This window comes from Lycorma delicatula, chromosome 6 (genome assembly GCF_047948215.1).
Source record: "Lycorma delicatula isolate Av1 chromosome 6, ASM4794821v1, whole genome shotgun sequence".
In the NCBI taxonomy this organism is placed as follows: Eukaryota; Metazoa; Arthropoda; class Insecta; order Hemiptera; family Fulgoridae; genus Lycorma; species Lycorma delicatula.
The window spans coordinates 91544705-91563318 of record NC_134460.1 but is presented as its reverse complement, the minus strand read 5'-3'; the positions used below and the strand labels follow the sequence as shown (position 1 = coordinate 91563318).

Here is an 18614-nt window from a genome sequence, read left to right as displayed (position 1 = left end):
CAATTTTTGAGACATTTCTGACCAAACAAGGAAATTTAATATTTTATATCTTTGTATTACTTAGTTTTTTATTTTAATTTTAATTTCTGTATTATTACATTTAATAATTATTTTCTATTTTTGTTTTCTTTACTCCTGTCTTTATTTCGGATAATCTTTACTTTTACTCAAATTAGTAATAATCTGAACCAGTGTTTGCAGCATTTTGGATTTTAACATACATTATTATATTGTTGAAATTTTTACGAGACAGATATATGCCCTATTTGAAGTTTCCACATTCTACATGGAAATTTTCCATGTTTTTGTTTTTTTAAAGCACAAGTGTAGAGGCATTAATTTTATATGTAATATTCACAGAGTTTAATTAATCTTCTCAGTTTTGATTGGTTCTTTTGTGGACTGGGTATTATATTCTCTGACAATTTTAGAAACGTTTCTCTCTACTTAAATAAAGTTAGCAATTTATTATTTTTTTTAAGAAAATAAAATTGTTTAAATAAACTTTTTTTAATTTAACTACTACCTGTAAGATTTTCTGAATCAGATTAGAACCATTTTTTCTTTTTTATGTGATCGTTTATCACATTATTTATTTTTTTAACTAATTGAAACATAAAGAAATATTATTTATATTAAATAAAATATTGTATTCTTTTTGTATTAAATATGTTTTATAACAGCTTCTAATAACGTAAGTTTTAAAAACATGCTGCTTAATCTTGATGTGAAAATAAATTATCCAGTGTGTCTGATGTTTCCAAAAAAAATAATTTTTTACCATACCTTTATAAGATAGGATAAATTATTGTTGACATACAACCTGTGTGTTAGTCTATTTTTATTAAATTTAATATTTATCGCTTAAGTTCAATTTTGTATTTTTTCTTATTATATAATTAGTAACAGGAGCTCTATTCTGTAAATGAGATTCAATTAACGTTTTTCTTTTCTTTGTGAAACACAATGACTCATTTAGTGATTTTTAATACTCAAGTTTAGATATGGATAATAATTCATTTGTATTATCTTTTATTAATTATTCTATATTATTCATTTATTGTTTAGTATTTACTGTATAGTATTCATTCAAGTTTGTCTTTGAATAAAAAAAAAGCTCCTCTGCATTTCTTAATTGGTGAGCCTTTAACCAGTATCCCTGATCCTGACTTAACTGACTTAGCTGTTCATAAGATAAGAATGACAGGATGATATTTTGGAATATCCATTCTCTGTTAATGGATATATATATACATTTTTTATAAAAGTTAATTACAGATTTTTATGATATAAAAGAGTAGTATGCTACTAATTTCTGTAAAAAATGAATTTTTTTAGTTTAGCATTCAGATTCTAAGCTATAAGATATTTCATTAAGTAGTAAAGAAACGTACAGTATCGTCACGCGTTCACGGCTCAGTCAGGATATTGAAATATTAACAATTTAAAAATGTTTATATAATTACAATTTATTAATTTAAGAACATAAGTAAACTTAAGACAAATCAATAATACAAATAATGACAATAAGAATAATAAACAACTAACAATAAGAATATTGACAACAACAAACAACAATAATAATAATAATAATAAACAATGATTACCTACAAAATATAATTTCAAGTATGGAAAAGATTCATTTACAGGCAGTTAAACATAAAAACCAGAATTCAGTCCATGAACAGAAGGCATTATGACTGCTAATATTTACATCTTTAACAACTGGTATTGTATTGCTATGAAGATAAGATTAGTCTAAGGTTTTTTCATTACAAATATTTTGCTTTTTCTCAAAAAAACTACTCTATAGTTTATGAATGAATTTAACACTTTATACCTTTCTCTAATTGTCAATCAGTAACTCTCCAAACAACTTTGTGTATTCATGTACTGTCCACACTGGAATGCTTGTGACATCACATTGAGCATACTTTTAGCACTACACGCCTTCTCACAATCATGTTGAACACATACGCTTATACTCGCTTCTTCAAAACTTGCAGAATACTCTTGCTTAAAACTGATCTTAACTTGTCTTTCCTGGAGTATTTATATTCCTATTCTCTTGACCTGCAGAACCAGACCCAAGTTGACGCATGAGAATGATCTTACAAGTCCTTACATTTTCCCATAAATTCCTACTCTGGTCCAGTCATTCTTCTCATTGAACATCTATTGCAGGGTGTGCCTTGGGCAGTATTACAAAGAATGATGGTTAAACGGACCTGTCAGCCTTACTAAAATAATTCCTTTTAGTCCCCTTCTGGATTCCTTTTATTGTTGTTTCCTACTATTTTCTTCTTGATTGACAGGAATCCATTACTCAGGTCCGTTATACCAGTCTTGTTATAGTATAATAATGTAACGGAGTATTCATCCTAATTACTAACTTACAACATTGGTCAGCACTAAATAAAACTAAGTTGTGTTGTAACAAATACAAAACCATTGTTATTTAAATACAGGTGCAACACAATTTATGATGGTTTTTCATCTGTTTCTGAAGAATTTCACCACACTAATTAGTTTCAAGGTAGCATCCCAGTATCAGATTAAAGATTTTTGTATGAACTTGTGGTTAGTTTTAGAATTTAATATTACTAGGGGGAAAATCAATGTATTTTTCACTTACTGTCCAACAAGAGTAGGAAAGAAACTTTTCCTGTTGACATAATATGTTTTGTTCATGGAAATAAATATGAAAATTTTAAAGAAAAGTAAAAAGGCCTTTGCTTAATTAAGGGCCTTAAACTTTGTAAAATGATTGGAAATGAAATTTTTCTTACTTAAGTTTGGCACTTTATGGGGAAGAAGTATAAAAAGGTTGTATTGTATGTGTAGTAATTTGCTTCTTAATTCACTTCATTTACATTGTTCAATTCCTGTATTTTTTTTTTTAATTCTATGATTTGCATAATATGTATCCTCATTCCTTAAATTTTGTTATCTTTTTATTATTTTGTTCATTGCTTCTTGATAATGAGTTTATATGTTTACAGATGAAGCTAGTAATCCAGATCCTGATCCAGATTATGAGGAATATATGACAGAAAGAAAGATACCTCCAGAAGGAATACCTGGTTTAGATTTGAGTGATCCAAAACAGTTAGCTGAATTTGCAAGGTATATATTTTATGCATTATCTCTATTAAATTAAAATTTTTAGCAAGTAATTAATTTTTCTTTTGAATTATTGAACAGATATTCTTAACAATATTTTCCCTACTAGTTGCTGTCAGAGCTGACTGCATTTGGACTAATGAGTTTACAGCCATGAATGTTTTGAGTACCATTTTTAATATAGTAATTGTTTTTACTATTTAACAAGCTTATATTAATGAAACTATTACAATTATGTAGCCTAAGTAGCTGAAGGCCTCGTCCAGGCAGCAGTTGTCCCTCCTTTAAAAGATAATGGGGCATTTTTATCAAGATGGCTAATGAAAATCAATGTAATAACAATGTTCTACAAGAAAGATTGCTCTTCTAAAAAAAAAAAAAAAAATGAACCACCAAGATACAGGTTTAATGTTATTAAATGAACAATCTCACTTATCCCCTTCTGGAATAACAGAACACTTTTCCTGGAATAGCATAACATAGGTGTAGGTGTATCCAACTGAACTCATTTACCCAATGTGGTCTGGATGGTCTTTAAATTTAAGTCTTAAGTACATTAATAAGGGAACAGGCAAAGGCCCAAAAATCATTATATTAAGGAATTAGTCACATAAATACTTTTAAATCATTGGCATTACCAAACTGTTATTTACTGACCAATTAATTTGATTGTATATGTAGTTTTTTTTAGTTACTGTGATTCTGATTCAAATATTATTTAAACTGAGTTCATTAATGACTTGCATTTAGTTTATTTCATCCATGAGATGGTGCTGCTAACCATGAGATTCCATTCAAACATTAGATGATTTCAGTCAAAACATGTAAGGAAACGTTTCAGCTTGTTATTAAATTATATTGAATGAAAAATGTGCTCAAACTATCAAGTAAAATTTCTAGCATTGTGAAATGTGGACAGTTACATATCATTGGTTTTAAGTCTTATTTATCAACTTGTTATAATGCTTGTTTTGTTACAGTTATAGCAGTATCTCAATAACTAACTTTACTCTAGCTGTCTTTGTGTTTTTAGACCTGGCCATAAAATGAAAATGAAAAAACAAATGAGTGAAGGATTAGATAGAACAATCGCTTGCCCGCATAAAGGTTGTACAAAAATGTTCAGGGATAATTCTGCTATGAGAAAACATCTTCATACACATGGACCACGAGTACATGTGTGTGCGGAATGTGGTAAAGCTTTTGTTGAAAGTTCCAAATTAAAACGACATCAGTTGGTACATACAGGAGAAAAGCCTTTTCAGGTAAGCTATCCCTAATTTAATTCAGTTAAATCTATTTATAGTTTAGTTGTTGAAGAATATCTGTGCTTCACATTAGAATTCATTATGTCATGGAGGTTTGGCACCTTAGAATTATGGTGATGCTCGAGTCTCTTAAACAGCCGGAATGTTTTTGTGATTAGAACATTACAGAATTGGCCATTTGGATATAATTGTAATAAGGAAAACTAGAGAAAAGTTTTTATTTTTTATCTAAAGTGTTAATTTAAAGGATAAACATTGACCTTCTCCCTGAGCACATACTATGAACATTAATGTTTCAATCTTTCAATGAGGACATTTACTTTGGTTCCACTAAAATATTTGAGGGAGCCCATTTGATATTAATTTTTTTTTGTCCCCTGGTGTGCATAATAAAAATTTTTCATTCTCAATTATCAGTTATTTTAATATTATCTTTTTTTCAACTTATGACAGATAATCCAACTTTTTTTTAATTTATTTGCAGTCTGCTAACTATTAGTTTTGGCTCGCCTATTAAGATTGACAACTATTTAAATTGACCCTCAACTTTAATATTTAGTTTTGTATTTAGGATATAAATTACATTCTTCATTAAAAAATTAATTGTAGATGTCACAGTGCAATTGAGTAAAAAGAAAAACTATGTTAAAGTTTTAAAAGAACCTTGTTATCTATTAAAAACATTTTAGCTACGTTAAATATATTCAACAAAGTACATGTGCAGTGAAAAAGATCTCTTTACAATATATGTGAACACATTGATGATTATGTTTGATTGATTACATGAGCAGCTTGAAGAATAGTCAATGTGCCAGTAAACAAAAATGTTAATAACAAACTTATATAATTAAAATATTAGCATTATTTATTATTTGTTTATTGTAGTGTACCAGCAAAAAAATAATAAAGTAATTTATTGAAAAATTGTGTTCTGTAGTAGTATTGAAGTAGGTATTGCCAAATTTCAGGTTGTCTTCACATATGTACTGTGCCTGGTTTTTCAGTTAAATATATTCTGTGTGATTAACAAACTTGGCTTTATGTGTCTGTTTTATGAATATCAATTTCAAAAAATAATTTCACATACATTGTATACCTTGTTAGTAACTTCAGGATTTATTTTTAAAATGACACACATACACATATATGAATTCCTTTTATTGAATATATGGATAATATATAAATAATACAAATGTATAACCTAATACTTGAATACACCTGTATTAAGATACAGTGTGTGTGTATGTCCTTACAAAGGAGTAAGAGTTAAAAAAAATACAACACAAAATTACAGTTATATTATGTAGCAGGTTGCTCTCAGGCAAAATATACATTGCCATTGTTGAGGAGTTTAAAAAGGTAGTATTCTATTTATATCAGGAAAATAAAGGTAATCTTCCTGAAATATGTTTTCAAGTCACATCTTTGCTGAATTTATATTTTTCAGAAATTGTTCTTTGTTTATTGTCCTTTCCGGCCGTAATCAGTATTACTGTTTCCCCTGCCAAGTTCATTTATTGGTTCTGACTGCTTTATAACCATTATTTCATGTAGCAAATTCTGTTCTGGGTATCACTTAACTAGACAGAAAATCATTCTTCACCTTTATTTTTTTACGAGTAATGCAAGAGACAGTAAATAAATAAAAAGAAAGAAAAATTTTACTTAATGAAGAAAAGTGTATTTTATAGTAAACATTTTGTAAGTTGACCTATTTCTGTTGGTTAGATCTTTAATTGTATACAACATTCAGCCAGCCTAACTGGCTCAACCAGTTAGAAGTTTATTTTGTTCGTTGTCTAACTTTTGGCCACAAAGAACAAAAAAATATATTAAAAAAAATAGAAAATTGGCAAAAAAGAAGATACGTTTAAAAATCACTCTTCTAATTAGCAACAGTACTGTTAATGAGAATGATCATATACTGATCATGAAATTTAACTAATTACAATCTTAACAAAAAAAAAGTGATTAAAAAAATTTGTCATTAACTGATCCAAGTATTATTTTATTAGTATGTAGTATTATTAGTAGGTCTTAAAAATCCTAGTACAATTATTTATTTTATTGTATTACGTTGTTACACTTAGAAAAAAAAAATAATTGGCTGCAAGGAATTTTTTCCCTGATTTCCTGCAAACGATTTTTTCACTATTTCTTACTTTTTATTATTAGTCTATATAAACATAAATACTGAACTAAAGAAATGTTAAAGGATTGGTTTTTTTTTGTGTTTGTGTTATGTACATTTTGCATAGTGAGCAAGATTATTTTTTTTATCATTTACATCTTGTTATTGATGTTATTTTTAAATTATGGTTATAAGTATTGTGAGATGAATGTGTGTGTATTTTTTTCTAATTTTAATATAATAAAATAAAATATATTGATAAATTTATATATAAATAATATATATATATATATTGTAATATAATAAAATGATATTATAATATTATTAACATTATTTTATTTTTTAATTTTAAACTTTGGTTGCAGTTTATTACAAATTATTATATTATATTATATTATTATTATATTATTATTATTATTATTATTATTATTATTACATTACAGATTATTATTAATCTGTAATAGTTATAAAACTATTACAGATTCTGTTAATTACTATTTATAAAACTTTGCTACAGATTCTGTTGCCTGAAAGGTACTAATACATCATCAAAATTAGGCCCAAAAATGTGGCATGCTATTTATTATCAAGCAAATAAAAATACAGTTAAATTTTATTTTAATTGTGTCTTGTTTGTTAATTGTCCTGACTAATTTTTTTTTTCCAGTGTACGTTTGAAGGATGTGGGAAAAGGTTTTCTTTGGATTTCAATTTACGAACACATGTTAGGATTCATACAGGAGATCGTCCTTACGTCTGTCCGTTTGATGGTTGCAATAAGAAATTTGCCCAATCAACAAATCTTAAGTCACATATTCTCACACATGCTAAAGCAAAGTTTGTATAATTTATTATCATATTTGAAATGCATGTTGTTATTATTTAGAGTATGTTTTTTTTTTCTTTTTGTTGTTATTCTTTGATTATTTTGTTAGCTCTGGGTCAGTCCATTGTAGATCAACAAATGATTGTTACTTGATATTTTAAACACTTAATGTTTTTATTATAATAACATATATTGATCCTTCATAAGTAGAACAAAGAAATTTTTTTAAGGTAATAATTTTTTATTTTTACCATTTTTCTTTGGTACAACATAAAATATTTTATCAGTAGTACTGCTCACAGAAAGTTGAAGTTTTTTTCAGTTAGAGCTATAAAGTATGAATAAAATTATTTTCTGTTTAAATGTTCAACATATTTTATATATATTCTACAATTCTTTAATCTTAAAATTTCTAGTGATATTTACTTTTTAAAATATTTAATAGTTTTGCTAAAATTTCTGATTTTGGGTTTACCTTATTTTTTTCTCTTTTAAGAATAGTATGAGTTCAGACTGGAAACTATTCCTAAGTGCATTGGGTTAGACTATAGAAAGTTTGAAACCTGAAACCCTTCCTTTTTTCTGTAATCCTTCAAATAGTCCAGGAAATGATCATTCCAATCTCAAAAGGGATAGGTGTGAAAATTTCAATATTTTTTACACGGTGTCAATTATTCTTCAAGGAAAAACCTCTAGTAAAAATTTGAACTTGGAGATTAAAATAGTTTTTAGGCTGTACAACATCAAAATAAGGAAAAACATGATTTTTATTTACGAACCTACAAGTTAATTGCTTTTAAATATGCCAAAATTTCTAATAATTAAAGCATACAAACTTGTGTTTTTAATGTAGCATTAAAAACCTGCAAGGAAATTTACCTGATTTTAATATTAAGGTTCTGAAAGGTCTGGTTACATAACTAAGAAAAACATAAGTTGAAAAACTGCGTTTTATTAATCATCTGGTTCCACAGAAGAAAGGTGTATACATTGCTTGTGAAATATTAATTCTTATTCTTTCTATGTCACAGTTTCAGTAACTGACAATTATGAAATTATTGGTTGTGGGAATCCATAGTGTCCTATGTACGTGGAATTGGGATGTTCATGTCTGTATTTTTAAAAAAGTGAGAAAGTATTTAATTGTATTCCTCTCTGATATTTTGAATCTTTGTCATAATTTTTTTTTAATACATAAAAAACGGTAAAATGGCCATTTTTCTGTAACAAAAATATGCCTGATTGATAAAGAAATTTGAAAATATGGTATGTCTTCAAATTGTGATGATTTGGATTTGTTAAAGAAACTTATTGGAGAAGAATCAAGAGGAATTATGGAATAATAATTCTATTTTTATGAAAGGGACATTGTTTTGGTATTTGCCAATCCTATTTAAAATTTTTCGTAATTTGATTGACTTTTCTTAATTCCAATGTAATTAACAGTAATTTAAACTAAAAATAAAAAATTAAGTAATATAAAATAATTTAATCATACAAAAAAAGCATTTCAAATTGATTCAAAAGTGTATGATGCAGTACCAGTAATTTTCAGAGCAAAATCTTGAATAAATATTCTATTCCTATAAAATTTATCCTTGGGATATTATTTCTTGATACTTCCTTTTTGTTGTATTATCTGTTCTATCGAGTAACTATATAAATATATATTACTTCATTTTTACATCAAAAGCACTTTCGAGGATTTTCCGTCATTGCCAGTTGATCAAAAAAACTAAAAGTAAAAACTGGTATTTCGCTTAGGTAGATAAGCTATTATATAGCTTGTGCCTAAACCTATTGTTGTTTAGTAAATTTTTCAATAATTTACTAAGAATCTGAGGTTGTCGAGCTTCCATCTGTCTTCTGGAAGGAAGTCAAAGTACATGGATGGAAACCCATTTAAACCCGGGAAGGTCCTGCATCATTCTCCGGTGAGAAGAGAGGCATCGACCAGCAAGGAGAGTGCAGAGGTTGCATCTGAAGTCACACATCGTTGGCCATGGAGGCTACACCAATAGTGGATACTGGTGATAATAGGCCTAGGGAAGACCAGAAGAGACTGCGTCCTCCTAGTACTGAGGAAAGAGACCCAGATAACGAGCTAGTGGAGTGGATTTGTAAATTGGAAACTGCAGCTCGTATTCTGCACAAGTCGATTAATAAAAATACAAAGAGGGAAATTAAACAAGTTGAGTTAGATATGTATAATATAGTCAGGCAGATAGCTGGATTTAAGATGGCCTTGTCTAAGAAATCACTGGAGATTGCAACACAGAGTGATGCAAAGTCAGATAATGATATTTTAGCTTAATAATGGAGTCGAGGATGATGAGGTGGTGGGTCTGATAGTTAAACACTGGCCTAAAGCTGCTTATAGTAATGTGGAAGACAAGAGGAGTTCCTGTTTTGCTGGATAAGGATATAGCGGTTGTGGTCAATCTGGCGGCTGTCGATGACCCTTTTACGTTGTCGGTTCTTAGAAGGGTTCCTGCCATTAGAAGCCTGGCAGAAAGGGGCAGATTGCAAGCGGGATAGCTGTTCGCATTTAAACCGCAGATGAAGGTTTTCATTGGTGAAGAAATTGAGCTGCAATTTCACATGGTGTTTGTAGTGATGGTTGACTCCACACACAGCGACAATAAGATGGCTGAGAATTTGAAACGTGGTATTGGTCAAATATATGAACCATCAAACAACAAGACAATTTTTGGCGCTTCAGGTGGTAGAAGTGGGTCCGTACTGAAGAAGTTACTGGAGTGTGCCAGTAGGAGGAAACATCTATCTTGTTAAAGATAGAGGTATTTGTCAATCAAGCAGTGGGCCGGGTAAAAATCATCTAAACATCTTCAGGGCCCACCCTTGAAACTGTAGCAGTAACAGCTCAAAATAAAACCTATGCTGACTTGTTAAAACAAGTGAAGGATTGAGTGGATGGTGAGCTTCCAGAGATATTGTCAGTAAGGAAGGGCCAAGCAGGAGAAGTACTCATCAGGGTGAAAGACAATGGATGAAGTATGGCGGATCTGCAGAGGAAGATAGTTGCTGTGATAGAGTGTCTAGGTGAGCTGCACGAGTAGGGTGTGCACAAAGAAAATCATTATTCAGGACATCGATGAGCTCTCCATGGAGGAGGACGTTACTATGGTCCTCAGGGGGGCTGCAGGTCCAGAGCTGGTGCAACTCCAGCAGTTCACTTTGAGGCCTGCATTTGGCAGCACAAAGATGGCTTCTATGTTGGTTCCTGCCAAGCTGGCAGATCACTTAGCTCAGAAACTGAGACTGAAGATTGGATGGGATTCATGTAGAATTGCCCTCAATGAAGACATAGAAGAAAGATGTTACAGATGTTGGTCGGTGGGACACAGGGCTGCTGGCTGTACAGGTCCTGATAGACGCAGGGCCTGTTTTAAATGTGGCCTGTCTTGTGAATGTTAGAGGTGTTGATCTTTGCATTAGGCTTAGGCTGCCAATCAGGAAAAGATGATTAAATTACTTTTTAACGAATGCTAATCATAGTCCTCTCTCGCATGATTTGACCGAGGAGCTGGCTAAATGGATGGATGTTGATTTTGTTATCACATCTGAGTTGAACAAGTATTTCGAGTCTGGTAATAGCTGGTGTGCAGATAGAAATGGTGATGTTGCCATCCGTGATGTTGGTGTTAGAGTTCGTTGGAGACTGGCTGAGAGAGAAGACAACTTGATAGCCTTGGCATTAGCTCTGGCTATACTTGTCAGGGTGTACATTAGTCCAAATTGTGACATTCCCTGTTATGCAAAGTTCATGAATAGATTACACAAACTGGTCACTTGAGCAAGAAGAAGGGTCATAATATTGTGTGACTTCAATTGCTAGATAATAGAAGCTGGCTGCACTGTCACTAACAGGCGGGGAGAGATCCTTGCGGACTTGTTGCATCTGCATGGACTATATTGCTTAAACGGTGGTATTTCCACGTACACGGCTAGGGGACACTCTTCAGTCCTTGATCTCATTCTGGATGGTCGGAGGGATCGGAAGCTTTGCTCCTTGAATGTGCTTATGGAGGATATTGCTAGCGATCATCTAGCCATGTCACTTGAGTTGCAATATCCATCATTGAAAGTGAGGGTCGGTGGCCCACCGCTCCGTCTGTTCAACTGGCAGGTGGACATGGTTGTAAATAGAGAGAGTGATTGTTCAATTGAATTTAACTCCAGAGGGACTTAAAGAGATTAACAAAGATGAGATTGCACGGTTTGAGATAAAGAATCAGGGTTTCAAGCCTGTATATTGGTGAACCCCAAGAATTGCACAGATGCGTAGGGAGTTACAATCCAGCCGGAGACGTATGCAGCGGTTGCATCAAAATGATAGGGCGGAGTATGTTGAAGCTGCTCTAGATTATAGAGATCGCAGACGTGCCCTCAATTATGAGTAAGACAGTAAAGCGCAAAAAATGGATAGAGCTGTGGGAGGATTTGAATAGAGATCCCTAGGGGAGGGCCTACCAGATTGTGACTCAAGAGATTTGGTAGGCGTCTCCTTGTATTGATGGGTAGGGCGAAGTGTGAGGTGGAAAGACTTCTCTTGCGCTAAACGAAGAATATTTGGCCCTCCAGTTTTTGAGAGAAGACACACTGTTTATGAGGTTATCATGGCAATAAATAGGCTGGGGAATGTCCCACCGGTTGGTTTAGTGGTTAACGGGTCTTCCCAAATCAGCTGATTTGGAAGTCGAGAGTTACAGCGTTCAAGTCCTAGTAAAGCCAGATATTTTTGCACGGATTTGAATACTCGATCGTGGATACCGGTGTTCTTTGATGGTTGGGTTTCAATTAACCACACATCTCAGGAATGGTCGAACTGAGAATGTACAAGACTTAACACTTCATTTCCACTCATACATATCATCCTCTGAAGAATTATCTAAACGGTAGTTACCGGAGGCTAAACAGGAAAAAGAAAGAAAGGCTGGGGAATGTGAAAAGTTCGGGGCAGGATGAAATCCCAGCCAAGGTGCTAAAGGGCCTAATCGATGGGTACCATGGGCCAGGAGACATTTTCAATAAAGAACTGGAAGGTGGGACTTTCCAAGCCTGTTGGAAGGAAGGCTGTTGCTGGAAGCCTGTTGGGAAGTCTTCCTTCCCAAAAGTGATGCTGATGACATGGTCGGAGGGTTTAGACTGTTATGTCTCTTTAACAATTTGAGCAAAGTTGCTGAGAGGTTGTTGGCGTCAAGAATCATGGAGGAGCTCAACAGAGAAGATTGTATACATGAAAACAAATATGGTTTCGTGCCAGGCAGGTCGGCCATTCAAGCTGTATCACAAGTGGTACACTGGGCTAGGGAGGTTAGACAAGGCTCATGGGGGATGAGGGGTATCCCTGTTTTGGTGTTCTTGGATATCCGGAACGCGTTTAGTTCTGTGCCTTGGAACATTATAATGTCTACCCTGGTAAATAAGGACATTAGTAATTACCTGATTAAGCAAGTTGGGGATTATTTAAATGAGAGGTGGATCAAGAAAGACTTTAGAAGGGTGTTTCAGTTTCCAGATGTTTGGGAAAGTCCCACAGGGTTCAGTATTGGTCTCCTTCCTTTGGGACATTGTTTTTGATGACATATTGGGTGTTCAGTTGCTGCAGCATATGCGGATGATTTAGTCCTTATGATTAGTGGCAGGACGGAGCAGGGAGATCCTGCACAGGGGCAATGCTGCACTTGACTTCCATGTATGGTTGAGAGACCATGGTCTGGAACTTGTTCTTGATAGGTGTCTGTATGTTTCCTTAACAGAGAAATGTACAGTTGATCCAATCAGGTTGGTGGTCAGGAATCACCACATACAAGAAAGCTTTAAGATGAAGTACCTTGGTGTTACAATCGACAAGTCACTACGGTTCAGCAAACACATTTTGGAGTGCTGTGAAAGGGCTGAAAGGACTCTTAAGGCATTAAGTCGTCTGATGACTTAACAGGTTGCACCATGGGCATCTAAATGTTGAGCCATTATGTCTGTGGGTTTTTCCATTATGTTATATGCCGCGCCTGTTTGGAAGGATGCAGCTGGTATACAGAGGAACCGAATCAGACTAGAGAGAATTCATTGAAGAGCCATGTGGTGGCACCATATCGGACGGCTTATTATGACGTATGTGTACTGGCAGGGACTCCTCCCTTAAGAATCAAAAGGGACCTTTTGATTCTTAAGCGGACCTTTTGATTCTTAAGCGTGCCCGTAAGTATTAAGATGGTGACAGTGCTGAAGTTAGAAATGAAACACTAAGAGTGTGGCAAGACAGATGGAACTTTGGGTGTCAAGGCTGGATGGACAAGGAGCCTGATTTAATTCCTGATTTAAGAATAGGGCATAATAGAAGGTTTGGTGAGACGAGTTTTTACCTGATGCAAATGTTGTCTAGTCACGGTAATTTTGAAGTATATTTGTATGGAATTGGGCGGAGAGAGTCGCCTGACACTGTATGTATTTTGTTGAACAGGACTTGGTTGAGCACACCCTCTTAAAGTGTGAGGAATCGATTGAAAAACGTATTTGGGCTGGTACTGCAAATCTGGAGCCAGAGGATATAGTCCCGTATATGCTGACATTACAGAGTAACTGGAGGAAAGTGGAGGAATACTCAAGGGAGGTGCTTTGATGCAAAGATATGGAAAGTAGAAGAAGAGGGTTTTAGTTTAGGGTTGGGTGGACAGCCCCAATCGGGAGAGCCAGCATGCTGAGGTGTGCCGGTTTTGATGATTGATTGAGGACTCCAAGGGAGACTAGGTTAGGAGATACAAACGAAAAGGCTCCATACCAGTGGGGGGGAATCCAGTAATAGAGTACCCCCATTAGAGTGGGCAGTAAAGAATTAAAAGATCCAACAGGGGTGGACCTACCATGACGGTAGGTGGGGTGGCCCCTTAGAGTAAAGGACACTCCCCTGGGCTGAGTTTTACTTAACTGTATGTGCGGCCTGGGGGGTAGGGGAATAAAAAAAGAGGTTAGGTTAGGTTAATTTGAATAAATAATTCAGTTTCTAGTTTTGTGTTTCTACTTTATTCCTAACAGATTCCAACAGCATCATAAATTTGCAGACCTATTATATATAAACTATCAACTATAATGGCGCAGTTGTAATACATATAAGTACCAAATTAAACATTCTTAACATCAAATTTTTTTAAATTCCTATTGATGCCTGTGGCCAGCCATTACATACAATACTGAACTAATTTTTTTTGTGAATTCAATTCCAAATTTCAGTTTCTTATTTTATGAATTTTATGACATTTAATTTCCAGTCTTTTATATTTGTTCTATAAAATAGAATTCTTCCAGGTGAAACTTTTACACAACAAATTATTAAAATATTCTCTAAGACATCCCTTCTCATACCTGACCTCTTTCTTCATTTATCCACAGGTTTCGGGTTCGTATTTTCATTAGGTATGGCAATTTTCAAATGCTAAAAATTTCCATATAACATTTCCTGTATTAGACTGACATCAAGAAGGGCATCAAAAAATTCCCACCAAATCTCTAACCTTATTAATGCTTCTTCATTTGTACATCAAAATATCGTATGTATATAATATATAGGTTTTCTTTTTTAATTTTAATAATTTATCAACGTATTGATCACTGTGCTAATTTTTAGGATTTTTTTGTACATATATATATTTTTTATATATGTACTTATAAAGGAGTGAGAAATTTAAAAAAAAAGTTTTTATTTTCCTGAATAGTCATAGAAAACCAGCTAGCTGAATATTTTGAAGTGCAAAATTAAAATCTCAATTATTTAATCCAAGAAGGTAATTTTCATTTGGTATTTAAAAACATTTGTTAAATTCAATCAAGCATCTGAAGCTCATCAACCTTTAAAAAAATACATAAAAGTTTTAATTTTTTTAAAAATTGTTTTTAAATTTGTATTCAATCATTCATATAGTTATAACTGTAGTATGATATAAAACTTGTTTTATCAAAAGTAGATTCACCTTGCATTGCTCTCTTAAATTGTTTCAAACAAGCGATTGATTTTTCCTGAAAGCTGTATTGCATCCAGCCAATGAAACTTCATGTTATTGACTGGATGCAGTAGCATGATTTTAATTTCAACAATCCTTGGGAATCATTTTAACATAGTTTCATCCATTGACGTTTTATCCTTACATACACACTTCAGTTTCCTGGATATTATTCCCTACGATGTTCTAGGTGTTGCACATCAATCTTATATTAGTAATACAGTTAAATTTTTTACCCAGTACTTTTTACGCATTTTTGTAGTTAATTTTGTATAAGAGTAACTCAAAGATGTGTTAAATCAATTTTTGTGTCGTTTTTTTGCGGGGTCGCATTTTTGTTAAAAACGTTTTTGTAATTGTAAGGTAACAAAATTGATTCATTTATTGTGTATTATTTATTTTTGTTTAAGAATTATTTTTGCATCATCTAAGTTGTCATAATATGATTGTCACATTTAGCTATCATTATCTGTTAATTACTTTGCTCTGTTTGTATGTATGTCTTCTATGTATTTTGTATTGCATTCTATCTTCTCTTACACTAGTATAATATAAATAGGAATCAGTATTAAATCCTTATTCAAGAATCATTTGTGTGGAAATTAGAAAAGCCCATTTGTCCATTTTGATGCACATTATTGCCCAATTGTTATACTAGCTGTAGAAACTTAATCTTATGTAATAGTCCAAAATAATCTGTTAACAGTAGATGAAAATTAATTGTCCGTAATAACTTGTTTTGCATCAGTGATTTTTATAAAGCACTGTTAATGTTTGTAATGAAAATATAATTGTTGATATAGTCTCCAAAAAACGGAAACCATGATGTGCTTGAAATTTCATCATGATGTTTTATATTTTTGTAATGTAGTTTTAATAATTAGTTTAGAGAAAAATAATTTGTTTAATTAGGAAAATCTTTGTAATTAATGATATTTATAATACTTGATTTTATTATGTTAATGAAATATAATGATTCAACTAAATGAGCTATGTATCACTAATTATATAACCATATTTTTGGTTATTCTACATTGATACATCATTCTTTTGAATTCAGTCAGATCATAATTAATCAATGGTTGCAGTTTCTATAAATCACTTAACTGTTCATTTCAGTCAGATATTATTTGTTCAAGTCTTTTAGTGGCAAACTACTTATCGATAACTCAGATCTTTATTATTTCTCTGTCTCAAAGTAATTAAATTTCTATTTCTCAGATTTGACTTAAGCCCAGTCAACTCAGATTCTCTTATATTATTAGTCATTTTATCAAGTTCCTCTCCTAATTATTTTGCCTAAGTCTTATTAACACAATCTCTGAGTGAATACATGCTTCTTCAAGCAAATAATATTGTAAAGTGCCTTTATCTATAGTAGTACAGTGCATTCAGAAAGTTGCTGTGCATTCTGTTCTTTCAGCATTAGGTTGTTTACTGTGTGAGTTTGTTGGATATTGCTCAGTAATAAACCAAGAAACAGTTGTAATTGGATATGCTTTGTTTTGTTGCGCATTTAATTTATTAGAATCAATAGTTGCTAGAAATGTAAGAGTTGTTTTGGTAGAGAAGCGCATTTTTCTAGTTGAACACATTGTTTGTGAAGGCGATAAGTATTCTGATTTAGTAAAGCACAAGTTTTCTGAAAAGTTTCCAAATACTCTTCTCCCTCACCGAAATGCAATTCAAACTCTTATTGAAAAATTTTGGGCATCAGGCTTTTTTGAACACGCTGATCGAAGTAGAAGACCATCTAAATAAACGAATAGAAGCTACTTGATATCAAAGTCATTACATAAGTTACCACCCTGCAGCAATATATTGGACTTGCTACCACATATAAAGCTGTAAGAAAGAAGTGAAACTTTTCCTTACAATGTAATGTGTGTTGAAGAACTGAAACCTGCAGATCATACCAAAAGACAATTATTGTCAATGGTTTAAAAGTTTTATTGACCAAAATTTTATAGGTATCGTTGACAATACATTTTTTTACAGATGAAGCATGGTTTAATCTGGGAAGGAATACTAATTCACATAACACAAGACTGTGGTCGACAACTAGCTCCCATGAATTACACAAAGCAAAAATTGGAGTCTGGGTCAGTGTGAGTGGAATGCACATTGTGGATCCAATCTTTTTTGAAAATAAAGTTAATAGTGATCGTTATTATATTGTTTTAACAAACTTCATTATTCAGTTAATTAGAGTGAAAATTGATTCCAACTAGTTGTAGCTAGAGCGCACACAGCTAACAGGTAAATGACTTTTTACAAAATATTTTTGGTGAACGAATCATTTCAAGGGGTTTTGGCCTGCACAATTGCCTAATTTGACTCCCCTAAATTACTTTCTATGGGGAGCAGGAAAATAAGCAGTGTATCACAACAGACCTTGCACAATTGACAAACTAAAAATAATAATGGTCTACGTACGAGACATTCCAGTACATCAGTTGGTTAAAGTTTTTGAAAATAAATTGAAACTGTGCAGTGTTGTATTGATGTTTGAGGAGGTCATTTTCAACACCTTTTATGAACTATTCCAGTTATTGTAATATCCATTTCTATAAAATAATGAAATAAAAACAGAAGGTAATAATTAAGAAAGTTTTGTCATTACATTTACATAATTCTAGTGCACAGCAACTTTCTGAACACAATGTAGATTTGTTCTTTCCTCTGTTAATAGAAGTGACTGTTGAGCTGCCTTTTATCTTGTATGATAAATAATGTTGAATCATTAATATTATGGTATTGCTTTCAAAAAACAATTAAAAAGCTACCATATTAATTTTAAGTGTGAAGTGAAATAAGTGTTAATAGCTTCTTTGCTATTAACTTAGTGTAAAACCTTTATATTTTAAGCTAACAATTACTTTTGCCATAGCAAATTAATTTAGTTTTTTATATAGCTAATAACTATTAGAAATATATTATTATATTACTTTAGTTAAGGTTTGATAAGGTTAATTAAGATTTGATTTATAGCTATTTTAAAACTAAAACATTATGTACTTCTTTTTATGTAATGAGGTAAGTAAGAGATATTTCTTTTCTTTATCCAATTTAATTTGGTAATTATTTGTTCCAGGAGGAATAATTAAAAGGTAAAGAATAATATGTAAATATTTTAATAATTTTTAAATGCACTTATGCAATTTTACATTATGCTTATGTGGCTTTGACATGAAAAAAAAGGACACATAGAAATAAAGAGTTTTCCACCTTCAGAATTTTTATAC

The 18614-nt window shown here is 32.1% G+C and overlaps 1 protein-coding gene across 5 annotated transcripts in view; it reads left to right on the top strand.

Annotated features, from left to right (window-relative positions):
* LOC142326022 (transcription factor YY2-like) overlaps positions 1-18614 on the top strand; it is a 57685-nt gene that overhangs the window by 25565 nt on the left and 13506 nt on the right. For 3 of the 5 annotated variants that reach the window (XM_075368087.1, XM_075368088.1, XM_075368089.1), the window contains exons 2-4: positions 3003-3126; positions 4157-4388; positions 7190-7359. In XM_075368087.1, coding sequence (XP_075224202.1) covers positions 3003-3126; positions 4157-4388; positions 7190-7359 — 526 coding nt within the window. Of the gene's footprint in view, positions 1-3002; positions 3127-4156; positions 4389-7189; positions 7360-17367; positions 17629-18463; positions 18492-18614 lie in introns of those variants that run through there. The other 2 variants (XR_012756654.1, XM_075368090.1) reach the window with 2 other exon arrangements.